Source organism: Puma concolor, chromosome A2 (genome assembly GCF_028749965.1).
Source record: "Puma concolor isolate L17-30 chromosome A2, mPumCon1.1.hap2, whole genome shotgun sequence".
Lineage (NCBI taxonomy): Eukaryota > Metazoa > Chordata > Mammalia > Carnivora > Felidae > Puma > Puma concolor.
Genome location: NC_141668.1, coordinates 170,268,613 through 170,287,767, shown reverse-complemented (window position 1 = coordinate 170,287,767; position 19,155 = coordinate 170,268,613). Strand labels below are relative to the sequence as shown.

The 19,155-nt window shown below is 48.6% G+C and overlaps 1 protein-coding gene across 1 annotated transcript; it reads right to left on the bottom strand.

Annotated features, from left to right (window-relative positions):
* Nucleotides 1–741: 741 nt before the first annotated feature.
* On the bottom strand, nucleotides 742–18,862 carry LOC112852808 (uncharacterized). Its single transcript, XM_086699571.1, has 4 exons — nucleotides 17,176–18,862; nucleotides 9,778–9,904; nucleotides 6,314–6,371; nucleotides 742–5,639 (listed from the first exon to the last, which is right to left on the bottom strand). The coding sequence occupies exons 1-4, from the start codon at nucleotides 17,176–17,178 to the stop codon at nucleotides 4,064–4,066; spliced, it is 1,764 nt and encodes a 587-aa protein (XP_086555697.1). The 5' UTR covers nucleotides 17,179–18,862; the 3' UTR covers nucleotides 742–4,063.
* Between the last annotated feature and the right edge of the window lie 293 nt (nucleotides 18,863–19,155).

Here is a 19,155-nt window from a genome sequence, read left to right as displayed (position 1 = left end):
CTCTAAAATAAATAAATATTTTAAAAAGGAGGTACTCTACACAGGAATAGTTGGGGAATTTCAAGTCTACTAACAATGTGAAAGGCCCATCCACACAGACAACAGAGAGAAATCATACACCCTGACCTGGAGAAAACATTTTCAACACATAGAAATGAAACAGCATCAGTGTCCACAGGACGTGAAGGAAACAGAAGACATCAGGAAGCAGACACGTGAGTTACAGGTGACAACACACTGTAAATGCTTCCACAGAAGAGGGAACCCCACACATGAGAAATGCTGAGCCACAGGGGAATTAGAAAAATAAATGTGTGCTATCAAGGAGACCCCGTGTCACATACTTCAGCTGGAGAAAATAAAGCCAGTTAACACCCATTGCCACAAGTGAAAGGAATCAGCACTGATGTGTGATTCACACACTGCATTCACATTTCTTCATAAATTTTAACTTTCCCTCAAGCTACAATATGCCATTACCACAATGTGTAAAAATTACATGCATTTACTTTTGGAGACATGAAACCACTAAGCAGGACTGCCAACAAAAGCAAAAGATGAACTTGAGACCTGTATTGAGCAATTGAGCACCTGGGTCATTTCAAGGACATAAAGACCTCATCCCAGCATATGAAGAAAAACATGCAGAATCACTGCTTCTCCCTGTGTTCAAGATAAAAGAAAGAAGGTAAATTCTCAGGCATGTTATGGTTTAAAAAAAAAAAAAAAAGGAAACCATGCTTTTCAGAACTTACTTTTTAATTTTATCCACATGATAGCAATTTGGAAGACAGACTGAATACATCCCACTTCACAGAATTTGCATGTATCTCCGACCACCAGTAATGAACAGGAAGTGGGTTATGATCACAGTTTTTTAACTCCACTCTGCATGGAACAGTCACTAGCATTTGGTTCAATCCTTTTAATCCATGACTACACCCACCTGGCATGAAGGTGTGGAAATCCATGCATTTTTTGTTCTGAGACACTTCCCCAGTGAACATTCTCTGGATAAGTCTCAGAGTAACCTGAGTCAGCAAGAACAGGAAAGATCTGAAACATTTACTACCCTCTGCCCTGAAGGGGAAGAAAGGAGGCAGAAAGAATTCAGTAAATTTACACCTGCTAAACATGAGGCTGGCATAAAAGAAAGCCATCAGTGCTTAGGGACTGTGCTACTCACAGGTGACAGGTGACATGCAGACACCTACCTGAGCCCTGTTCTCCCTGGAAAACCTCAGTGGAAGGGAAAGGCACTCCCTCCCCCCCCCCTGTTTGGGTCTGGAAAACAGCAGGATGTACGAGGGCCCCTCCCCCATCAGACCAGGAGAAGACTCACAGGAAGTCCCCCTGTTCACCCATGATAGCACCAGGTGTAGACCTCCCAAGTCCACACATTGTGGCTCATCCATGATTAGCTCAGCTGTTTGTCCCACTGAACAGGGGCACAAAAGCTGGCTAGTCCCACTTTGGTTTGGCTTTTCTCCTTCCTCCAGACCCTTAACATGGGCTTGCTCTCAGACTGAGCCACACACAGCCCCTCCTGGGGGACAGGAGGACAGGCTGGCCTCAGGGAACCACCATGTCAGCACCACACCTTCTTATGCCCGGTTTGTTTACTCCTTTCCTGCCTTCAGACACCTGCAGGTCTTATGATCACCGTGTTCTCCCCACTGATGTAGTCACTGCCTCTAATACAACAGCAACTCTGCTCCCACTACACGGCCCCTGCCCCCAGTGCAACAGTGCCTATCTCCCCACCCAGACTATGCAATCATTCTGCTCAATACAGGACTCTCCTTACTCAATTCAGATTCTTCATTTGACACTGCCCTACAACACCCCTTTCCTACCCAAACGTTACCCAGGCCACTGTCCTCTCCACAGGCCCCTGAACTGTGGGTGGCCCACACTCTGAGCATCCATGAGCTGAGGAACAAGGCCATGGGGAACTTAGCCAACAAATCTGTCCTTCATCACAGGGGCTGGACCCGGACAGTGGGCTTTCTTGCTCCATCTCTGTCACACAAAAAAGCAAAGCCTGGTTCCATTTCACAGAAGATGCTGGAGGATATCTGAGACTGCACCTGGTTCTTGTTAGCACTTTGCACTAAAGTGTCCTCAGCCTAGTTCGATTTGAGTTTACCTACCAGGACCATGGTGAGCCCCCTGATCTCCATTCCAAGATTTACTACCCCTGGACGTGGTGGTCCTCCCTCCTTTCACCAGGTAGGGTTCAGCTGATCACAGGGAAACCCGGAGACAGGGATTTGACAGGAAGATGGACACCCATCCCCACCCCACAACAGACTTTACCTCCTGGGGGAAAGAGGAAAGCACCCCACTTGTATTTCCACTCCAGTCACTGCTCATGGAAACAAAAAGGCAAAACTGAGTCATGGTCCAAAGGGATGTCCTTCAAAGTCATAATTTGCAACAAAATCAACCAAAGACACCAATAATTAGTCCCAGTAAAGCTAAACCAATATCATAATTTTAAACTTCATGAAAAATGGGTACCTGGGTGGCTCAGATGGTTAAGTGTCTGACTTGGGTCAGATCAAGATCTCACAGTTCATAGATTTGAGTCCTGCATTGGATTCTGTGCTGTCAGCTTAGAGCCTGGAGCCTGCTTTGGATTCTGGGTCTCCCACTCTTTCTGCCTCTCCCCCACTTGTTCACTCTCTCTCTCTCTCTCTAAAATAAACATTTAAAAAAATATTTTTAAACTGAAGAAAAAGAGAAGTGATGTGAAAATGTATCTTTCATTAATAAAGACTGAAAAGAAGAGCAGACACAAAACCAGATTATTCCAGTATCACAACAGAGGACAGAAAATAACTTTCAACAATGAGGGGTCTCATGTCATGATAATTTAACAGGAACTTTTTGGAATGTATAATTCAAGACATTTTTTTGTAGAAGTATATAAAGTTGTATGTACACACCAACAACAGACACCTTTTTATCACATCCAGTCCAAAAGACATTGTAATGGGAAAGAGACATATGGTACATAACCGTGTGATTACTTCAAGTCTGAGGTAACAACATCTAGGTCACACAGATGTAGAGGACAAAGAAGGCCACCTAAAACCATCAGTGTTCATATCAGTGACACGAACTAGGAATTCATACACTTAGGGTCCCAATCAAGGAAGAGGCACCTGGAAACTCAAAACCATAATCACAACAATGAAAATATTTCTCTCCCGCCTGAATTTTCATGAACAAAATACATGAAGTTCTATACCTGAAGTTTTCCCAAAATTGTGTCCATTCAGGATCATCTCCATTGTACGGGCTCACATTTTCAATAAGAATTTAAAGGAGGATAAATGCTATGCCACAGTGTGTCTATGCTCACAGATTCCTGGGATACCTGAAGGCTTTTCCATGGTGCTTAAGTTTATGTGTGTCCTTGAAGGGAAGAGGGACAATTGAAGGCTTTCCCATGGAGCAGTCATTCGTAAGGTTCTGTCCACTGAGGGTCATCACATGTACATGCAGGTCTCTGGGACACTCGAAGGTCTTACCAGAGTCCTTACATACAAAGGCTTACTGTCCACTGTGCAGCCTGGTGTGTTCTTGAAGGGATCGGTGATTTGTCAAGATCTCTCCCCAGGGTGTTTCTTCATATGCACTTGAGGAGATGAGAAGAACTTGTATGCCTTCCCACACCTCTTGCATTCATAGGGTTTAGTTGTGCTGTGTGTTTTCAAATGACCTTGAACATTTTGCAGCTAACAACTTTCCCACACTCTATATACTCAAAAGGTCTCTCCCCAACATGTGTCCGTATGTGTACTTCCACAGTGATGGGCACCTGAAGGTATTCCCACACTGCTAACACTCATAGGATCTCTCCCAAGCATGTGTCCTCATATGTGCTCCCAAGTTTCAAGGAGATGTGAAGGCTTTCCCACAGTGTTGACATTTACAGGGTTTTTCCCCAGTGTGTGTCTGCGTATGTATCCATAGATCAGTGTGACACATGAAGGCTCTGATACATTCCTGACATTAATAGGGTTTCACTACCTTGTGTGTGGTCCTGTAATGTTCAGAGGTCGATGTTTCCTGAAAGCTTCCCCTCACTCCTTACATTCCAAGTTTCCACCCCTGCGTGATTTCTCACAGTATGTAGTACAAGGGTGCACTTACGACTGAAGGCTTTTCCACAATGCACACATTTATAGCGTTGCTCGCCAGTGTGTGTCCTCACATGGTCTCGTAGGCATGAGTTATACCTGAAGGTTTTCCCACACACCTGACATTCATAGGGTCTCTCCCCTGTGTGTATTGTCACATGTTCTCGCAGATTCCAATGATATCTGAAGGTTTTCCTACACACCTGACATTCATACGGTCTTTCCCCAGTGTGCGTCCTCATATGTTCTCGCAGGCATGACTTATACCTGAACGTTTTCCCACACTCCTGACATTCATAGGGTCTCTCCTCCGTGTGTATCTTCACATGATTTCGCAGATTCCAATGATATCTGAAGGTTTTCCCACATTGCTGACATCCATACGGTCTTTCTCCAGTGTGTCTCCTCATATGCACTCGCAGGTCTGTGTGATTCCGGAAGGCTCTTCCACACTGCTGACATTCAAAGGGCCTTTCCCCAGTGTGCGTCCTCATATGTACTTGCAGGTATGATTGATCCCGAAAGGATCTGCGACACTCCTTACATTCATAGGTTTTCAACGTACTGTGAGTGGTCATGTGACGTTTAATATGACCATACCTCTGGAAAGATTTCCCACATTCCTTACATTCATAGGGTCTTTCCCCAGTGTGTGTCCTCATATGTACTCGCAGGTTTGGGTGATGCCTGAAAGCTTTGCCACACTCCCCACATTCATAGGGTTTCACTACATTGTGTGTGGTCATGTGACATTCAAAATGTAGACGTATCTTGAAAGTTGTCCCACATTCTTTACATTCCCAGGATCCATCCCCTGTAGGTGTTCTCCCAGGTACAAGAAAGGTGTGCTGACCAGGGAAGGCTTTCCCACACGGCTGATATTTATAGGGTTTCTCCCGAGCATGGGTCCGCACATGTTTTTGCAGGCTTGACTTATACCCGAAGGCTCTCCCACACTCCTGACATTGAGAGGTTCTAGCCCCAGTGTGAGTTCTCATATGACGTGTAAGGAAGGAGTGATATAAGAAGGTTTTCCCACACATGTCACATGCATGGACCCTCTGTACACGGTCATTTTGCACATGACCCTGAAAAGAAGAAATGCAAGTGAAAGCTTTTCCACATTTCTTGCACTCTAGAGATTTTTTACTACTCAGACTCTTTGCGTATGTCTCCGATGCTCTCCCGGTGTCCTGACCTTCATAGGATTTCTCTACAAGGTCTGCACCCACCTGAGTGCTGAGGCTTGAGACGGAGCTACAGGCCGGCCCACATTCCTCACAGGGACTAGATTTGAGTCCTGGGTGAGATCTTCCCAGATTCCCTAGGAAAAAACCATCTGTGAAGGTTTCCCTACACTTAGCACATTCACAGGATTTGCCTCCAGTAGGACACCCCTCATGCACAGTAAGACTTGTAATCGAGTTCAGGGTTTCTCCACATTGATCTCCTTCAAAACGTTCACAGACACTCTCCAACAAAGGACTGCTGTTCAAAATAGGAAGATACATGGTAAGGGAATAGTGATTAGAAGTGATCTCTTTAATAATTAATGATCTATTGATGCTTATTAATTATTATTGGACTACATAATGGACATTTTCAATGACTGAGTATGGTTGTGGCACTGTCTGCATGATTGCAAAATGGTTCAAGCTTACTGTTCTCCTGAGGACTCAAATAGAGTCATAACGTTCAGGGTTTCTTACCTATAGTTTTCCCTGACCATTTTTTTTTTAAACAATTCTTTTTTTTTTATTTTTTTTTCAACGTTTTTTATTTATTTTTGGGACAGAGAGAGACAGAGCATGAACGGGGGAGGGGCAGAGAGAGAGGGAGACACAGAATCGGAAACAGGCTCCAGGCTCTGAGCCATCAGCCCAGAGCCCAACGCGGGGCTCGAACTCACGGACCGCGAGATCGTGACCTGGCTGAAGTCGGACGCTTAACCGACTGCGCCACCCAGGCGCCCCTTCCCTGACCATTTTTAACAACGCAATGGTTTTTCAGATGATCAATACCTAGAATGCATTTATAAAAACTTCGTTTTGTGAAAGTTTTGACTACACGGTTGTTGCGCTAGGTTTACACCTGTTCTCTACTTTCAGGCTAGTCTCACAATCGCCAACATTCCCCATTCCTCCCTTGCAAGTATCACTCACCTCAAAAGCCCTTCCTGCATTTGGGTCAGATCTCCACTGCTGTGAAATTTCCGCTTCTCTACAAACACAGAACGGGAATCATTTTTTGTAAACATTAGTATTTTCTCTTCACTCAGAGGCTCATTCTGCAAAGAATTCCACTCAGTCTCTGATCCACTCATTTTACCTTGACTGGGAGAAACTATAAGAATTGGGAGCCTAGGGGGCACCTGGGTGGCTCGGTCAGTTAGGCATCTGACCAGCTCAGGTCATGGTCTCACAGTCTATGAGTTTGAGCCCATGTCGGGCTCTGTGCTGACAGCTCGGAGCCTGGAGCCTGCTTCAGATTCTGTGTCTCCCTCTCTCTCTGTCTCTCCCCTGCTCATGCTCTGTCTCTCTCTGTCTCAAAAATAAATAAAAACATTTAAAAAATTAAAAAAAAAAAAGAATTGGGAGCCTAGTTGAATTTCGTGGAAATGACCTGATGCATAAGGTTAAAAAACGGGCCATATGTCTGCTTCTATTCATATACTGATCCCGAAATGGAAATGAACTTCATGAGGAAGAATGGTCATGGACCAAATTTCTGAGGACCCTTGTGACTTGGGACTTTGACAATAATAAAGTATCTGAAATGGCAGCACGTTCATCCACAAATACTTCAAACTAGATGCAGACTAATGTGGAGATTAAGAATTATCAGAAGAGCCAAGTAGGAAGGAACTGGGCAAGACACACACATCCACACCCTACCTCTACAGGAAGACAGAAATACTGGCCACGTGGGCTACAATGGATGAAAAGTCCAACAGGGAGGACAGGTGAATGGCAAACATCACCCTGCCCATACAAAGACTGAGCCATATTTCTAATGGATGCATCCAAACGCCAATCCCTTCTCCAGAACCTGGTCCAACTGAGGGTTGGCCAGTCTGAGGGCACAGAGGCCTTCGGTGGAGCCTGCCTGAGCTGCTCAGCTGCCATCAGGAGATTAGATGGTGTGTGTGGTTGCTGCCCTGCCCCTGAGAAGAGCTCAGCAGGAGGGAGGGTTTGAAGGACAACAAGCAATCTGGAAGATGGGCCTAACTTTCATCTTCACAGTCATGATGACTGATAATTGTGGGATTTTTTATTATTCATTCATTCATTCATTCATTCATTCACTCATTTTTTGGTAGAAGCATACTGACCTATATATTCGTGTCAGGTGTGCAATATGGGGATTCAACAATTGCATACATTACAAAATGCTCACCATTACAAAATGCTCACCATAAAAATGCTCACCATAATTGCTGTCACTATACAAAACTACAAAATTATTGACCATATTCCCTGTCCTCTACTTTTCCTTCCCATGACTTATTTATTCAATAAGTGCAAATCTGTTCTTCTCAATCCCCTCCATTTCACCTCTCAATGCCCTTCCAATCTCACAAACACCAATTTGTTCCCTACAGTTTTAAGTCTTCCTGTTTTCTGCTGTTTGTTCATTTTGTCATTTAGATTCCACATATAAGTAACCTGTTTTGTTTGTCTCTCTGTCTGACTTATTTACTTGGTGTAATACTCTCTAGCTCCATCCATGGTGTCACAAACATCAAGAATTTGTCCCTTTTATATTACTGAGGGACAGTCCCTTGTATGTAGATACCACATCTTCATTATCCATTCATCTGTTGAAGGACTCCTGTGTTGCTAAGGTATCTTGAGCACAGTGAACGTCGGGGTGCACGTATCTTACTGTCCTGGTTTTTACCTTTGGTGAACTACCCACAAGTGAAATTACGGACCATATGGTATTGTTGTGTTTCCTTTTGTTGTGGAAACTCCATACTGTTTGACAAGCTGGCTGCACCCATTGAAATCCCACCAATGAGGCGTTTCCCTTTCTCCACATCCTCACCAACACTTGTACTTCCTGTTTCTTTCATACTAGCCATTAGCTCACCTGGTTTTAATTTGCATTTCCTTGAGGATTAGTGATACTGAGCAGCTTTTCATGTGCCAAGAGGCCATCTGTATATTTTCTGTGAGAAAATGTGTATTATGTTCCTCTTTCAATTTTTTATTTTTCCTTTTGTTTCCCTTACCTGAAGGGATGATTCCACAAAAATAATGCTATGGCTGATATCCATGAATTTAGTGTCTCCATCTTGTCTTACGACATGTATGGGTTCAAGTCCTACACCGAGGTGTTTAATCCATACTGAGTTTCCTTTCAGGTAAGGGGTACAAAGCTGCCCAGTTTCACCTCCTTGCAGGTAGCTGTCTCATTTTCCCAGCACCACTTATTGAAGAGACAGTCTTTTCCCCATTGTACAGTCTCAGATCCTTCCTTGTAGATTATTTTACCATATAAACTTGGGTTTCTTGGGGCGCCTGGGTGGCTCAGTCGGTTGAGCGGCCGGCTTCGGCTCAGGTCATGATCTCACAGTCTGTGAGTTCGAGCCCCGCGTAGGGGTCTGTGCTGACAGCTCGGAGCCTGGAGCCTGTTTCAGACTCTGTGTCTCCCTCTCTCTGGCCCTCCCCCGTTCATGCTCTGTCTCTGTCTCAAAAATAAATAAACGTTAAAAAAATTTTTTTTTTAATTTTTTTTCAACGTTTTTATTTATTTATGGGACAGACAGAGACAGAGCATGAACGGGGGAGGGGCAGAGAGAGAGGGAGACACAGAATCGGAAACAGGCTCCAGGCTCCGGGCCATCAGCCCAGAGCCTGACGCGGGGCTCGAACTCACGGACCATGAGATCGTGACCTGGCTGAAATCGGACGCCTAACCGACTGTGCCACCCAGGCGCCCCCCAAAAAAAATTTTTTTTAACCTGAGTTTCTTTCTGGACTCTCTATTCTGTTGCCTTGATGTTAGTGTCTGGATTTGTGCCAGAACTATACTATTTTGTTGAGTGTAGTTTGAAATCTGGGACTGTTATATCTTCAGCTTTGGTATGCCTTCTCAAAATAGCTTTATTTGGAATCTTTTCTGTTTTCATACAAATTTTAGAATTTCTTGCTCTAGTCCTCTCAAAAATGCTATTCATGAAATGATTGATAGGGATTGCACTGAATATATACAGTACTTTTCATAGTATAGGCATTTTCAAAAAAATTAGTCCATACAATCCATGATAATGGTATAGCTTTCCCTTTACTGTGTCATGTTCAATGTATTTATTAAATGTTTTATACCTACAAGAGTATGGATCTTTCAACTTCCTTGGTTACTTTTTAACATAATATTTTATTGTTTTTGAACTACTTGAAGATGGGTTTGATTTCTTAATTTCTCAGCTATCTTGGTAGTAAATAGAGAAATGCACAGATTCTACAATATTTGTGTTCTGCAACTTTTATAAATTCATTACTTCTAATACTAATTAGTGAAGCCTTAATGATATTCTATGTACAGTTTCATATAATTTGCAAATATTGACCTTTTCTTCCTCTTCCTGAAAAGACCAGTGAAGGTATGGAGCCATCCTTACCCACGGAGGACAGGTTCCTGCAGGTCTCCAGAATCACATCTTTAAAGAGGTTCCTCTGACCATGATCCAGCAAAGCCCACTCTTCTGGGGTGAAGTTCACAGCCACATCCTCAAAGACCACAGAGGCCTGAAACATACCATACACTCTATTGCTGCAAAGCGCCATCTGCACCCACGTGTGTGGGAGAATGAAGGGTGTGGGTTAGAGAATGAAGAGTGTGGGTGACAGGCAGGGAGCTGACTCCATTCCTAGGACCCCTGAGTCACAACAGAGCGTGAGGACAACAGCTGACATGGACTTACACACACCCAATTTACTGGGTTATTTATACTGAGACACATCTGAGCAGACCAGCACTGTACACATTGAAAAATGAAATATTCACTGGACAACCCAGAAATCAGGACACACGTTTGGCTTGCTCAAAGACGATTATGCCTCGTCAGCTCCAAGAACTGGAACCAGAATGTCAGGATGCTGTGGACACTCAGATTCCAGGGCTGCTTGATGGGAGCAGCTCTCACCCTGGAAGGAACAAAGTCAAGAAGCCTGGTAGAGTCCCCTCTCTTCCGACAGAGGCAGACACGACCCTTTCCCCGGATTAGTTGGGCTCTGGGCACGGACACAGGCCAGAGCCCGGGTGCCTGGCACACCTGGTGTAAGATGAGTCTGGGGCCTTAAGAAACGTGGAAGTCAGCAGGGCCGCTCCAACATTTAACCCAGGGCCCAGAATTCAAGGAAAAGGGCACCAGAAGGAAGAGTCCCTAAGGGATTGTTGGGGACACAGCCACCCCTCACTTTAACACAAGAGGAAGAATCACAGTGTATAGGCCGCTTTCAGGCACAGGACTGAGATGGAAAGATATGCAGCGAAGGGCACAGTGAGCACACAGCTGAATGCACACGGGCTCCTGAGTGACCCGCCTCGAAATGGCCACAGGCCCTAAATAACCCCTGCGACTTACAACCAGGCACAGGTCCCACACAGGGAGCATTCCAAATGTTCCCATGCTCCCTCGTGACCCCATAACTGTAGCCCCCAGCACCGCCTCCCGGCAGATGGTCTCTTCTTTGCCGTCCTGCCCGCTGCTCCCTCGCAGGGTATTCAGTAAACTCCCATCTCCTCTGTTCTGCCTTGGGGGAATTCTCTCACCCCCTGAGCTGCGGGCCTCCCTCTGATCGGGTCGCCCCACATTTGATGGCCTTCACAGGGACCCTCTGCTGTACTGGGCCTCTCCTGGGATTTCCTAGGAATTTCTTGGGAGTTTCCCTTGGTGGACTGACTCTAAGTGTTCTCTGGGCAGCTGACAACCTCCACCTTAGGTTCCTCCTTGGTGAGGATCCCCGGTTCTAGGGGGTGTCTATGGCACTGCCCTTGCCCAAAAGCCTGAGGGATTTCCCCTCTTGCCCTTCAGGGGGATCCCTGACTCCCGCCACTTTCTTTTTGCCCTTTGGCAGGTGCAACCATATTTACTCACCAGGCAGCAAATTTCTCTATCTCAGGGGCTCCCCAGTATGGTCTGTAGGTCTGAGGGTGAACAAGGTGGACCATTTGGACCTGTAAGGCCAAATGACCCCTTTCCTCTCCTCTCCACTCTGTTCCCAAGGTCTATTCCCAACGAGTGGCACAGGTGGCAATGGCAGCTCAGCCATGGTGAATCCGCACATGTGAAGGACTCAGCTGGGACCCTTTCCTGATGCTGGCTGAGTCTCAGCAGCCTTGCTTCTGTCAGATTCCCCCCTTAACTCCTTAGTTCCCATGTATGCAGCTGCCATCTTGATCTACAAGCAAACACATTCCTACACATCTGAATGCTGACTCCCTCCCTCCTTTTGCATAAGTTCAATGAGAATGTATTCTCCTTGTAACAGGACACCATTGGACACATTGGTTATTTTACTAAGGCTCTGACTGGAATGTTAGATTTGACAGAGACCTGCATAGACTCAGAATAAGCAGACAGAATGAAGGAATTAAGGTAGACTTACTGGAATCAATCAAGCCTCCTGGAAATACTGGCCTGATGCCTTGCTGACAGAGTTCCAGCAGCTTTACCAGGTGAGTAAAGAAAGTCAACACCAGGCAGGTGCAGGAAACCTCAGGATAGTTTGGGGACCTTGAGAAGAGGAAATCACATAAATCTACAGGTCTTGAAGACAAGTCTAATGAAAATATTTGAGGGGCACCTGGGTGGCTCAATCGGCTAAGCGTCCGACTTTGACTCAGGTCACGATCACACGGTTTGTGGGTTCAAGCCCCATATCGGGCTCTGTGCTGACAGCTCAGAGCCTGGAGCCTGTTTCAGATTCTGTTTCCCTCTCTCTCTGCTCCTCCCCTGCTCATGCTTTCGCTCTCTCTCTCTAAAATAAACATTAAAAAAAATTAAATATATATATATATATATATATATATATATATATATATATATATATATAAAGAAAGAAAATATTTGACTTGTCTTCTGGCCTCAAGGGGCTATTAAAAGTTCAATCTAGAAATTCCTTATAAAAATTTTAAGCAAACCAAGCTCTCAAAAAGAAAGAAAGAAAGAAACAGGGGTGCCTGGGTGGCGCAGTCGGTTGAGTGTCCGACTTCAGCCAGGTCACGATCTCGCGGTCCGGGAGTTCGAGCCCCGCGTCAGGCTCTGGGCTGATGGCTCGGAGCCTGGAGCCTGTTTCCGATTCTGTGTCTCCCTCTCTCTCTGCCCCTCCCCCGTTCATGCTCTGTCTCTCTCTGTCCCAAAAATAAATTAAAAACAAACAAACAAACAAACAAACAAACAAACCCTGAAATGGGCAATCACTGTTCTTGCTGAACTTTTGTAAGTAAGTAGGCCATTTTGTTAAAACTGGACTTGTTTTACAAATGAATTGTTCTTGATTTGGCTATCTCTGGAAATAAGAGTGAATGCAGAGAGAAAAAAATTATGTTTCAGTAACACATTTTTGTAAGTATTAGACTTTGATACTATTTCTTATAAACCAGACTAGGTCCTGAATTCGTCTGGTTTCCTCAAATTTCTGGCTACTGTTCTCCAAACTAGGGTTCCCATCGCCCATTCTCTTGAGTTAAAGTCATTAAAAACCAATCTGCCCTTTTTCCTCAAGTCCTGAAAACCGATCCTGAACAACTTGAGGTCAGCTTCAGAGAAACCACCGTACAGCTCACGTAGACACAATCTCCATGCTTGTGTCTCTAGAGGGATAATGACAGGACCCCAGGGACACAGGATTTTGTGACCAGCTGGAAAATGGGAAGGACTCCCCAACAACTGCATGACTCAACTGTCACCTTGACCAATCCTGTGTGACTGGGATCTCAAAATCGCTCCTGAAACCACAGCGTACCCCACTCCATATGCTTAATATGGACTTGTGGATATAACGGATGGGACCACATTCCTTATCTTGGGCTGGAGGATGCACTTGGGGATGCTCTTACCTCCCAGGACAAGTACCTCCCACTTACCATCGATTCCCACAATGAGGATATAGTTAAGGGGAGACATCAGTCGCCCCTGATTTAGGCAAGTGGATGTCCACACGGCAAGTGCCGCAGGGCGGTGGCAGAGACGGGGACACCAGGACACATGGGGCCAGGGAAGACTGGTTTTCTAAAGGGTAAAAGGGATCATCAGATTCACGGACAATAACCGAGTCTGGTGGATTTAACTGGAAACAAGAGGAACACACGGACAGAAAGTTCCAGCACGTGTGATCAGACCTGAGCGATGGAGGAGTTTTCCCACAGAACAAAAGACGGCCGTCTACACAGGAAGAAGACGGGGAAGTTCAAGTCTACTAACAACGCGAAGGGTCCATCCACGCAGACAACCCAGAGAAATGACACACCCTGACGTGGAGAAAACACAGCAGGCAGAAATGAAACAGCCTGAATGTCCCCAGGACGTGAAGGAAACAGAAGATCAGGAAGAAGACATGTGAGTTACAGGTCACAACACGCTGGAAACGCTTCCACACAAGAGGAAACCCACACGTGAGAAATGCTCAGCCCTGGAGGAATCAGATAAACCAACGTGTGACGTCCAGGAGACCCCGTGTCACACACTCGAGCTGGACGCCATGAAGTCGCAAGTGACGGGACCCAAAACCGACACGTGGTTCACACTCTGCACCCTGTTCCTGCTAACGTGTAACTTACGAGCTACAACATGCAATGTCCCCCCAGCGCAAAGGACTTAGGAGGCACTTACCCTGGAGACAAGACCACACTGCCGGCAGCAGCAAAGTCCACAAAAGGAAAACATGAACTGGAGACCCCCACGCCCCACCATCCCGGGACGGAGGGCTTCACCGGACACACTGAGCCACAAGCACCCGCCCAAGAGACACAGACGAGCCCTGGGCAGCCACATCACCGGTGGCACTGCTGACATTCCCCTCTCACACCGCAACAGAGATCAGGTCGAGTGACACCTGCTGGGGGGTGACGACACGGAAACCTGCCAGCACAAAGAGGTATGGCCAAGGGACAAAAGTCCTAAGTGTCACCCACACTGGATTCCCAGGGCAGCGAGAGCCTCTCCAGGAACAACGGGCCGAGCACCAGAGCAGGAGCCGCTCAGATTGGTCACCCACGGCAGCCACACCACACATGACACCCAAGTGCAGAGGGTGACACCCAGTCCCCCCATGAGCGCCAAGCTCTCCCTGCTGACACCGGTCCTCTGGGATGGAAGGAGGGGACCAGAGACCCCTGGGGACTGGACTCTGAGCTCCACACGCCCTGAACCCCCTCCTCTGGGGCCACAATTCTCACCAGAGAGGAAACCCTCCCAGTTTAGGATCTGAACCCTACACGCTCTACGTTCATGACCCTTCCAACGGTACTTGACCCCGAGGAGCCTTCCCTCAGTCTGACCTGCACAGACTTCCTGTTTCCACAGATCCCACTTAACCCCACAACCCCTTGGACGATGCCAACACCGGTCCTCGGGAGACACCCCAGGGCGGCCCCAGCCCCTTCCCCACTGGTCCCCACCGATCCGGGGGGCTGGAGGCCACCTGCAGGTAAGCGAGGCCCCACCACACCTTCCCTCGCTTCCCACCAGGCCCAGCTGTGGGGGTGGCCGGTCCCCAGCCCAGAGGAGGCCTCAGCTTCCAGCAACCCGGGTCATCCGAATGACACGGGGACCCCAAGCTGCTGTGTGGACAACCAGGTACAGCATCACGGCTTCCACCCTGAGGTCAAGGCCACAGTGGGAGGGGCGGCTCTAGGGCCCCTGTGTGGTTTCCCATGAATGGAAGCTGTTTATCCCTTTCAGAGAACAGGGACCTGGTACCGTTAGAATTGAACCCGTCTCAGTTCACAGAATTTGTGTGCATCTCTGACACCGGCAATTCCTAGGGGACAGATCAGGAAGACAGTTTTCCACCTCTGGACCCTGCGTGGAACCGTCACCAGCATTTGGATGAATCCTCTGATCCATGACTCCACCCACCTGCATGAAGGCGTGGAGCCCCCAACCCTCATGGAGAAGGACAGTTCTTTCCTGAGACACTTTTCCCCAGGGGACGCTCTCTGGATAAAGCCCCCAGTAACCCGTGTCAGCAGGGACAGGAACGACCCGACACATTTACCACCCTCTGCCCTGAAGGGGAAGAAAGGAGGCAGAAAGAACTCGGGCATTTTACACCTGCTCAACGCGAGGCTGGCGGAGGACAGAGCCATCCGTGCTGAGCTGGACAGGGTGACAGGTCCTGCTCACAGATGACATGCAGACGCCTACCTGAGCCCTGTGCTCCCAGGAAAACCTCAGTGGAAGGGAAAGGCACTCCCTCCCCCACCCTGTCGGGGTCTGGAAAACAGCAGGCTGCACGAGGGCCCCTCCCCCGTCAGACCAGGAGACTCACAGCACGTTCCCCTGTTCACCCACGACAGGGCCACGCGCAGACCCCCCACACCCGCACTTCGTGCCTCATCTGTGATCAGCTCAGCTGCTTGTCCCCGTGGCCAAGGGGCACAAAATGCTGGCTGGTCCCGCTTTGCTTTGGCTTCTCTCCTTCTCCAGACCCCTTAACGTGGGCTTGATCTCAGCCTGAGACACACACAGCCCCTCCTGGGGACAGGGGGACAGGCTGGCCTCAGGGAACCCCAACGTCAGCACCACACCTGCTCTTGCCTGGTTTCTTTCCTTTTATATGACTCTTGAGACACTCCAGGATCTTATGCTCAGTGTCCCCCTGTCGATGTAGGTTCCTGGAGATTTCTCTTTCTCCTTGTAATTTCCTGAGACTTTTGTAAACTGATGGCAACTCACATCCTGGAGACTGTGATCTCAATCAGTTAACCATTTGTTTTTCTCTTTCTTTCATTCTTGGGCGGCTAAAGGTGCCTGAGGAATGTCACACATACCCCACCTGCTGGGAGTGGGGGGGTGGGCTGTCTGCTTGTACTGTGCCCACAGCCTCCTTTGTTTCCCACATCAGAGCACAGGACTCAGGTTGGTTGGGTGACAGGTCCACCGTGGGTCCCCCTGGAAGCTCAGCGGGTTAAGGGGGTGCCCAGAAAAGCAATCGTTTTAGGACCCCAGCTCCATTCCGTGATCTATGCCTCTCCGGCTCTAATTGCCCAGCACACCCCTTGCAGAACTTCCTGGTCCGGGTCAGAATCACAAAGAAATGGAAAACCAGAAAAGCAATCTCAGCCATTTACGACTTGAAGGGAACAGCGTGGAAGCAAAGACTGACAGTCTGCACCAGGCCAGGAAACAGCCAAACCCGTGAAACTCTCCGCGCGGTTTCCAAAGTGAGAAAGCCCTGCATTTCTTACCCGAGATCGCAGCCCAGGACCCCACGCGCGTGCACCTGCTCCCTCAGCGCGGGCTCAGCCCCGGCCCCACGTCCCACACTTACCTCCGCTGGATTCTAACGTCCAAGTCTCAGCCCCCGGGAGCAGCTCTGGCTCCGTGACCGTCACACTGCACGCGTGCTTTCTGGGCACGTCTTCCAGCTCGGTCCGAGCAACCTCACGCCCGCCTAGACTGCCCCCGACAGAGCTCCCCTTTCTGAATATTCATCCTCACCCTCCATAAAAGAAAAACCCTCTTCCCTGCTGGGGAGTCGCGGCTTCGGAAGCTATTCCCTGCGGCCTCCTTATGGCTGCAAATAGTTTCCTTTACGAGACAACTCACCCGGACAGTCTCTACCTGTCCTCCACCGAGGAGCAAAACTCCTGCTTAGTCAGGTCGTCGCACACGCTCCCCGAATCCCAGGCCTCCCCCCCCTGCCCTCCCCCCTGCCCTCCCCCAGCCTCCCTTCTCAGTTCCAACCGCCCAGGACCCAGGTGCGGACCCCTGGGGACGGGGACACCCCGCCGCGGCCGCTTCCACCTAGGTCCGGCTGGTCCCATCCGCCCCGCTGGCCCGCGCACTCACCATCTCGGGGCCCCCTCCGCGCCCTCGGGGTGTCCTCCTACGCCGCGCACACCCGCAACCTCGGCAGCCCAGGATCCCACTGCAACAGTCGCCCCGGCTGAGAGCCACACCCACCGGGCTCTCGCTCGGGCCTGATTGGGTGGTGTACAGGCCCCGGCTCCTGATTGGGCGATCCTTTAGTCCTTGTAACCTGATTGGATGGATTCCGAAGATAATCCCCCACAACCCAATTGGACGTTACCAAGCCACCTCGCTTCCTCACCGTGATAGGACAGCCTTCGGCCCTTCCTGTTCTGATTGGAGGGTAGTCCTGGCACCGCCCCCGTGACCACAAATTGGGCAGATCCCCCCCAGGCCCCGCCTCCTAGCCCCTGAGTGACAGGCTGGCGGTACACACGTGTCCGATCCCTCTTTGGGGAGGTCTCACTCAGCAGAATGCGCTCCAGGTGGCCTGAGCCGCCTGCCTCCTATTCTGTCCCGAGAAGCCGACTCACTTCCTCTGCGGAGCCTCCCTAGTCCAGCGGCGGATGGGACGCGACAAACAAAAGGGCCTGGTGACGCTTGTGTTTCTGGTCCACATCCGATGATGGTGCACCTGTCCGCTGTGTTTAAGGACAGCTCAGTGACGCGGAGCCTGGGTGGCTCAGAGCCTGCAGCCTGCCTGGGATTGTGTGTGTGTCTCTCTCACTGCCCCTCCCCCGCTTGTGCTCTGCCTCTGTCTCTCAAAAATAAAAGAATATTTAAAAAATTAAAATAAAAGAGACCGAAGAAAGCTCACTGATCTGTGACCTCACCTAGGGGGAGATAGGTCTCCCTGGGTTTTGACCTGGCCCTATGAAAGCGTGAGGCCCCGCCCTCTGAATCAACATCCACTTCTCAGGCTTCAGGGCAATCAAACCTGCCCTGGCGCCTCAGCCAGCAAGGGACATGGGACTCGGTGGTCCCAGCGGCCCACAGCCACAGGTGTGACACGTTACAACACTCAGGTGGGCGTTATATTCTGCAAGGAAAGTGACGGCAGATGCAGTTTGTAATCAGACCCTGTAAATGAGAAATGTAAAAGCTCCATTTCCTTCTTCAGGTGGGTATTGATGTGGGACAGTTATGAGAACATACAAAAAAAGAAAGAAAAAAGAACACTGAGTTTTGTCTCACAAGTGTGAGTCCCATGGTATGCGACTTATATCTCCATTTTCCTAAGCAAATTTAAAGGCCACAATAGCCAGGAAATCATGCCTCCTGGGCACTGTTGAAATACTTCGTGTCTCTGCGGATTTGCCCACTCTGCCTATTTAACGTAAGTGACTCACACCATGTGGCCTGTGTGGCTGGTGTCTTCCACGTGGTATAACACTGTCACCATACGTTCACGTGCATGATGTGTCTGTCCTTCATTCCTCTCTGGGGCTGAATCACCGTCCGTCCTGTGTCTACGCTGCATCCTGCTCATCCATCCACGCACTGGGGGACACTTGGGACGTTTCCCTCTTTTGCGGGGAACGCACAGTTTTGCACCTGGCATTCGTGTGCACACATCTGAGTGTCCGTTTCCGTTTCCGTAGGCCTGGAACACTTGGGTCACACTGCCGTTCTGTGTTTCACTTCTTGAGGAACCACCAAACTTTTTTCCACGTCAGCTGCCCTGACACTCCCACCAGCCAAGCACAGGGTTCCGCTTTCTCCACATCCTGGCCGCCGCTTCTTTCTGGATTCTGGCTCCTAGCCATCCTCGTGAGTGGGAAGTGGCATCTCATCGTGGTTCCGACTCGCATCGTCCTGATGGGAGGATCGTTTCCTGTGTCTATCAGACATTTGTGCATCATCTTAAGAGAAATGTCTGATCAAGGTTTTGCTCCCTTTCTGACGGCGATGAGTTTTTGTCATTCAGATAGGAGTTCTTTGTGTATTCTGCAGGATAAAATCTTATCATACGTGCGATTTACAAGGACGTTCTCCCATTTATGGTGTGCATTCAATCTC